At 44.0% G+C, this 8,363-nt stretch overlaps 1 protein-coding gene across 1 annotated transcript in view; it reads left to right on the forward strand.

The window, feature by feature from the left end:
• MEP1B (meprin A subunit beta) overlaps positions 1-6,301 on the forward strand; it is a 115,681-nt gene extending 109,380 nt beyond the window's left edge. Inside the window, exon 15 of the mRNA XM_069731258.1 lies at positions 6,076-6,301. Within this exon, the coding sequence (XP_069587359.1) occupies positions 6,076-6,090 (15 nt within the window). The 3' untranslated portion in view covers positions 6,091-6,301. The remainder of the gene's footprint in view (positions 1-6,075) is intronic.
• The last annotated feature ends 2,062 nt before the right edge of the window (positions 6,302-8,363 follow it).

Raw genomic sequence — 8,363 nt, forward strand, 5'->3', positions numbered from 1 at the left:
CTCATTCAGACCAGCAGGCATAAGAAATCCCACCATGACATCCATAAGGGCTTCAGAGAGACCCTTTCTGAAGATTGCTGCCAAAGCACATTCATTCCATTGAGTGAGCACAGACCACTTTCTAAACTTCTGGCAATAAATCTCTATCTCATCCTGACCCTGACACAGAGCCAGCAAATTTTTCTCTGCCTGATCCACTGAATTAGGTTCATCGTACAGTAATCCGAGCGCCAGAGAAAACGCATCAATATTGCATAATGCAGGATCTCCTGGCGCAAGGGAAAATGCCCAGTCTTGAGGGTCGCCACGTAATAAAGAAATAATGATCTTAACTTGTTGAACTGGGTCACCAGAGGAGCGAGGTTTCAACGCCAGAAACAGTTTGCAATTATTTTTGAAACTCAGAAATTTAGCTCTATCTCCAGAAAACAAATCAGGAATAGGAATTCTTGGTTCTAACATAGAATTCTGAGCCACAAAGTCTTGAATATTTTGTACTCTTGCAGTGAGAAGATCCACACATGAAGACAGACCTTTAATGTCCATCACCACACCTGTGTCCTGAACCACCCAAATGTCTAGGGGAAAAAAAAGGCAAAACACAGTGCAAAGAAAAAAAAATGGTCTCAGAACTTCTTTTTTCCCTCTATTGAGAAGCATAGTACTTTGGGCCTCCAGTACTGTTATGAATAGGTAATTCAGAACCACAATGGACCTTGAAGTCCAGAGCACACAAGTGACCTGACAAAAACCACAAAACATAGGACGAGCTCTGAGACGTGGGAACTCCGCTGACCGCAATCCCCAAACCTATCAAACCACACCAGAGGTAGCCGTGGATTGCGCCCAACGCTCCCTATGCAACTCGGCACAGCCTGAGAAACCAGCTAGCCTGAAGATAGAAAAATAAGCCCACCCTGCCTCAGAGAAGTTCCCCAAAGGAAGAGGCAGCCCCCCACACATAATGACCATGAGTCAAGATGAAAACACAAACACAGAGATGAAACAGATTCAGCAAAGCGAGGCCCGACCCACTGAATAGACCGAGGATAGGAAAGACAGCTTTGCGGTCAACACAAAAACCTACAAACAACCACGCAGAGGGGCAAAAAGACCCTCCGCACCGACCAACGGCACGGAGGTGCTCCCTCTGCGTCTCAGAGCTTCCAGCAAGCAAGCAAAACCAAAAAAGCAAGCTGGACAGAAAATATAGCAACAGAAGCAACACAAGCAGAAATTAGCCTATGCTGAGCAGACAGGCCATAGGAACGATCCAGGAGGAAGCAAGACCAACACTAGAACATTGACTGGAGGCCAGGATCAAAGCACTAGGTGGAGTTAAATAGAGCAGCACCTAACGACTTAACCTCATCACCTGAGGAAGGAAACTCAGAAGCCGCAGTACCACTCGTGACCACAGGAGGGAGCTTGATCACAGAATTCACAGCAAACTGCACTCATCAAAGTGACCAATGACCTTCTGACAGCAAAACGTAATGGTGAACACTCTCTGCTCATTCTTCTCGACCTTTCTGCAGCTTTTGACACTGTTGACCACCCTCTCCTTCTCTCTAGGCTCCAGTCACTAGGCATTAAGGACACTGCTCTCTCCTGGTTCTCCTCCTATCTTTCTGACCGCTCCTTCAGTGTTCTGTTCTCTGGCTCCACTTCATCTCCTCTTCCTCTCACTGTTGGGGTACCTCAGGGCTCAGTCCTTGGCCCCCTTCTGTTCTCTCTCTACACGACCCCAAATGAACAGACCATCAGCAGATTTGGCTTTCAGTACCATCTTTATGCCGATGACACACAACTATATACGTCATCCCCTGACCTTACCCCCGCTGTACTACAGAACGCCACTGACTGTCTGTCTGCAGTCTCCAACATCATGTCCGCTCTCTATCTGAAACTCAACCTCTCCAAAACTGAACTTCTTCTGCTCCCACCATCTACTAACCTCCCTAAATCTGACATTTCCCTCTCCGTGGGTGGCACCATAATAACACCCCGGCAGCAGGCGCGCTGTCTGGGTGTTATGTTTGACTCCGATCTCTCCTTCACCTCCCATATACAATCTCTTGCCCGCTCGTGCCGCTTACACCTAAAGAACATCTCTAGAATCCGCCCTTTTCTCACCATGGAGACAGCTAAAACCCTCAATGTCGCCCTGATCCACTCCCGCCTGGATTACTGTAACGCTCTATTAATTGGCCTCCCCCTCACGCGACTTTCCCCTCTCCAGTCCATCCTTAATGCAGCAGCCAGGGTCGTCCATCTGGCTAATCGTTACTCGGACGCGTCCGCTCTTTGCCAGTCGTTACACTGGCTACCCATTCATTACAGGATACAATTCAAAGTACTTGTTCTCACCCACAAAGCTCTCCACAGTGCGGCACCCCCTTACATCTCCTCCCTCATTTCTGTCTATCAGCCTAACAGACCACTGCGCTCTGCAAATGACTTTCGATTAACCTCTGCACTAATCCGTACCTCCCACTCCCGACTCCAAGACTTCTCCCGTGCTGCGCCAATCCTCTGGAATGCTCTACCCCAAGATATTAGGACCATCCATAATTTGCATAGTTTTAGGCGCTCGCTCAAAACACATTTGTTCAGAGCGGCCTATCACGTTCACTAATCAAAGTTATGTTTGTGTGTGTGTGTAGCCCATTCACTATCCCCATCTATTCCCCAACCCCTGAAGATGGCTGGACCATGATTGTAAATACATCATTGTAAATACACACCTGTACTTTGCATCTCCCCCACCTCATTGTAGATTGTAAGCTCTCACGAGCAGGGTCGTCTTATTTTGCTTTAATTATTGTATTGTTAACGTTGTTACTTATGACTTTTGTGTTTGAAACTGTTAAACTGTAAAGCGCTGCAGAATATGTTGGCGCTATATAAATAAAGATTATTATTATTATTATTAATATGTCAGAAAAAAAATGATAAAACTCAGAGTGGATTCACACACAGCAGACTTTGTTGCAGACATTTTTGATACTGAGGATCCTCTAAATGGGGTTGTTTCGGATGAAGGACAATTGCAGAACATTCCATAGCACATGAATTTGCCTGTAAAAGTAATCTGACAGCAGCGATTTATCACTTAATGGATGCGGTGTTTATGATAGTCACCGTTTTCTCTGCTGCAGACCTAGCAGAGCTCAGTTGCTGAGCAGTGTATCACCCAATCCACACCACAGCTTTCTGTGTACATTGTATGCTGCTAATCCTGTGCTGGGGATGTGGTTGGACTAGGAGGCACTAGGCAGCTTGTCCTGTAGTGATATTCTGCTGATAAAAACACTAATTGTATTGATTAACAGCAAAACACTGCCCAGTAAGTGACACATCCCTGAAATCAGGGTCTCTTCCCATAGAAGATGGTGGTCTTAGATTAAATAGCAAAACTTGCTGACAGATTCCCTTCAAAGGGAACCAGTCTCCGCAATAGTGCAGTCTAATCTGCCCTCACCATGTTATAGAGCAGGAGGACCAGAGTAAATTGACATACAGTTTTATGAGAAAAGATTCAATATAACCTGGGTTTAATCTATTTAAACCTCTATTTTTTTTTCTGTCACAATGCAACTTCATTACCAATCATTAGATTTAATGTTTCAATGCGATATTACAATCTACATATCGCAATGCAGCCCTGCCCTTAAAGATAACGACAGGTGCCCTGTAAAATGCAAATTAACCAGCAGACCCTGGGGCTCAGAGGCCATGTTAGCACTCAGTGGCCATAAGGCTGGGTTCACATTGCGTTAATGGCAGTCTGCTAGCGGGATCCATTACAAAGCGGCACTAACGCTATGTAACGGATCCGTTAGCGCACCCATTAACTGCCATTATGTAGCGCATCGCTAACGCATGTCATAATCGGCATGCGTTAGCGATGTGCCGTCATTCTGTGATGGACCCTCGGACGCAGTCTGCAGCGTTTTCGGGTCCCTCACCGCTAGTAGAGATAGAGCATCTGCCCTAGCGCGATCGCATAAACGCGATCTTTTTCGGCACTTGCGTTAACGCAGTCCTTTTAACGTATGCGTTGAACGGACTGCACTAACGCAATGTGAACCTAGCCTAAGGCAGGAGCCCCGCGAAGTGTCTCCTACCAATCAGAAACCTTGGTCTTTGATTGTCTCATCAGCATTGCAGCTCATAGGCGGAGCTGGGAAGTCGGCAGGTAGGAGACACCACACAGGGCTCCTGCCTCCTGGCCACATAGTACTGGCACGGCCTCTGGACCAGGGCCCTGCTAATCAATTTGCTCATTTCTAATGATTGGTAATTTCTGAGAAAGTAATGGATAAGGATATCTCAGATTGTTGGGTATTGATGCCCATGGGCTGCCATTTCCTCTATGTACGCCAACGTGGCATATTGTAAAAATATAAATTTATATTATATGTGTATTGAGATACTGATTTGGCTATTTATCCTAAGTCATATTGCAAGACTTGTTGAAGGGTTGATGGTGACTTGTAGGATCGCTACTTCCAACAGGCGGTGCTATAAAGTTCAAGTCCTCTTTTTCTCTGAAGAGGCAATTTGCATATGATGCACATTTTTATGTTGCTGCAACTAAGCCAGTAAACTGCAGATGAGAAAGTTATTCTGGATTTCCAAAATAGTATCATGTCTAAGATTCTGGTACTGAGAAAGAAGAAAAGCAACAAAAATTTTAACCCCTTCACGACCTTGAGATTTTTCATTTTTTTTGCTCCCCTTCTTCCTAGAGCTATAACTTTTTGATTTTTCTGTCAATATGGCCGGGTGAGAGCTTGTTTTTTTTTGAGAGAGTTGAACTTTTTATAGACACCATTAATGTTACCATATAGTGTACTGGAAATCGGGAAAAAACTTCCACGTGCTGTGAAAATACAAAAAAAAAAGTGTTTTGGTTTGTATTTTTTCTTTTTCTTTACCACGCTCACCAAATGCTAAAACTGACCAGCCATTATGATTCTCCAGGTCATTATGGGCTTGCAGATACCAAACAACTTTTTTATTTCAGTGGTGAAAAGAAAGATCCAAAGTTTGAAAAAAAAAAAAAAGAAAGAAAAAGCGCAATTTTCTGAGACCCATGGCTCGCCATTTTGTGGGATGTAACTGGGTGAGGGCTTATTTTTTTGAGCACCGAGCTGGATTTTTTTTATTGATAAAATTTGGGGTTACATACGAGCTTTTGAACACCCGTTATTGCATTTTATTGCAATGTTGCGGCGACCAAAAAAAACATAATTCTGGCGTTTCGATTTTTTTTCATTACGCCATTTACCAATCAGATTAATTCTTTTTATAATTTGATAGACTGGGCCTTTCTGAACGCGGCGATATCAAATATGTGTTTTTCTTTTTCTTTTAAATGGGGAAAAAAGAGGGGTGATTTGAACTTTTATATTCGGTATATATTTTTAAAATATTTTTTAAAACTTTTCTTCTACATTTTACTTGCTTCAGTAGTCCCATTCGGAGACTTGAAGCTGCGATCTTCTCATCACTTATGCTACACAAAGCAGGACTTCAGCCCTGCTATCAGATCAACCACGGGGGTCTTCTGCAGACCCCCAATTGTCATGCCGACCTATCGGCACGCCGTGATCATGTGATGGGGGCTCCAATGGTCGGGATTTGTGAAACTCTTGACAGGGGCATTTAACATGTTAACACCCAGGCTGTTAGGGACACATGACAGCTGAACAAATCAGCTGTCATGTGCCAGAAAAGATGCGGGCTCCAGCGGATACACAGTACATCATAGGCCATGAAGGGGTTAATATTTCTGTTTTTCTGCTTTCTCAGGATGATTCTGATTGAAGGCTTGCTTGGCAGAGATGGGAATAGAACAATTGAGGTTCATTCTCTGGGAGTTATAGAAACCGTATGGTTCAACCACTCTCAGCTGCTGTAGCTTCACCTCCAGTGGTCTTAGATGTGCATAACCCATGGCTAATCAAGAAAGGCTTAGTCGGAAATTACCCTTTATTTCTACATTGCTTGTAAGATCTACCAATAGTAAATATATATTGACTGTTTTAATTAATATTTTCCTTCCAGAAAATTGCAATGTGAGCAAAGAAAAGGATCGGAAGTCATAGTGGCATTTCTGATGAATCAAGTTTACAACAAATAAAACATGAATTATTTGTGTCCTCAGCACTTGTTCGCAAGCCAGTGGCAACTAGCCTACCATTTTACAAGGAGCCCAAATACAGCAACTTTTTTTTTTTTAATAACTCCAGACAATGTATTCATGACAAGAAATAAACAAACTTGCATATAAGACTTTGTTGGATGTATTTAATATTTCCTGAGTACACAACAAGCTATAACCATGTGCAAAAAAATCCATTTAAGGGTGTATTCACCCTTTGGGGCAGTAAGGGTATATGAACACATCAGGCACAATGCGCTTTGAATAGCACTTAAAAAAAAAAAAAGATGGAATGCGAGCAGGGTAATGGCATTTTTACACTGCTTCAGGGTCTGGAAATCGTGAAGTAGTTAAAAGATGTAGCATGTTAATTATTCGGGCTGCTTCCACTTGAAAGCCAATCACTAGTTACATTTTATATTATTAAAAAAAAATTATGTACAAATTTAGTACAACACTTAAAAGGGGTACTCTGGGGAAATAAAGTATTCCAATGGCCATACAGTGGATTTGATGTTGCGGATCCGCAGCAGTTTTCCATGCACAGTACCATGTAAACCTATGGACAACAAAATCCGCAGTGCACATGCTGCAGAAAAAAACGCGCGGAAACGCATCGTTTTGTTTTCCGTAGCATGTCAATTCTTTGTGCGGATTCCGCAGCGGTTTACACCTGCTCCACATTAGAAATCCACAGGTGTAAAACTGCAGGTGGAATCTGGACAAAAACCGCGGTAATTCCGCAGTGCAGTTTACCTACGGATTTACCAAAAACAGTGTGGAAATTCCGCAGCGTGTGCACTTAGACTATGGCCTCTTTCACACGTCAGTACCTCTGGTACGTGTAGTGACAGGTTCTCACGTACCAGAGACACTGACACACGTAGATCCATTCAAATGAATGGGTCTATGCAGATGTCAGTGTGTTTTGATGGACGATGTGTAAAATTTGTAGACATATCCGTTTTTACCCGGACACACGGACCGCCAAACGTCCGGCACACGTGCACATGGAGAACAGTGTACACTGTCCTCCGTCTGCACAGATGGTCATGGGGGAAGCAGCACTATTGTAAGCCGCTGTTCCCATGCGTGTGGTGCTGAACATTGCTTTCATCCATTGTCCCATTCTCTGCCGGCAAGCAGGGGACAATGAATGAAAGAAGAAAAACGAAGTGGGGTACACCCCATATTTTAAAACCAACCTGGCAAAACTCACAGGTGCGGGCTGCTATTCTCAGGCTGGTAAGGAGCCCAGAAAAAGCGCATCTATTAGATTTGCCAATTCTGGAGCTTTGCCCGTTTCTTCCCACTTGCCCTGTAGCAGTGGCAAGTGGGGTAATGAGGGGTTAATGTCATCTTCCTACTGTAAGGTGACATGAAGCCGGTTTAGTAATGGAGAGGTGTCAAGACACTTCTCCATTACTAATCCTATAGTTGGTAAAGGGTTAATCAAATACCCTACAGTAACAAAAAAGTCTTTTAATGAAATAAAACAATATACACAGTTTTTCCATCTTTATTGGTCTGCCAATCTGAGCAAAGCCCTCGATCGCCTGTAAAAAATGTCAACATAATAATAAACCAACAATATACCCATACCTGTCCGGCGCAGTCAGTTCCACGCCGTAATCCATATCTGGGGAATGTACAGTTTACAATCAGGAGCGCTGCTGCCGCGTCAGTACCACACGGATGGGTGCTAGGGAAGAAGTGCTGTTCCCCAGCGCTGGGTACTGAAGACCGCTCTCATCATTCTCCCCTGCTCTGCCGGCAATTAGTGCGAGCAGAGGCGAATGATGAGTGTTATATTCAAGTGAGAACAATGACTGCAGGAGCAGCTGATGGGACTAATACTCCCATCAACCTACACCTCCATTACTAAACTGTGGGCTTGATGTCACCTGACAATACAAATGTGACAGAAACCCCACAAATATGAACTCCACTTGCCACCGCTACAGGGCAAGTGGGAAGAAACAGGCAGAACGCCAGAATTGGTGCATCTAATAGACGTGCCTTTTCTGGACAGCTACGGACTGCTATTCTTAGGCTGGGAGTAATGGCACCTTACCAGCCTGAGAGTACCAGCCTGAGAGTACCAGCCCCCAGCTGTCAGCTTTAGCAAGGCTGGTTGTCAAAATTGAGGGAGGAGCGCACACCATTTTTTAAATTATTTATTTACAGTGCA

Source organism: Ranitomeya imitator, chromosome 6 (assembly GCF_032444005.1).
Source record: "Ranitomeya imitator isolate aRanImi1 chromosome 6, aRanImi1.pri, whole genome shotgun sequence".
Lineage (NCBI taxonomy): Eukaryota > Metazoa > Chordata > Amphibia > Anura > Dendrobatidae > Ranitomeya > Ranitomeya imitator.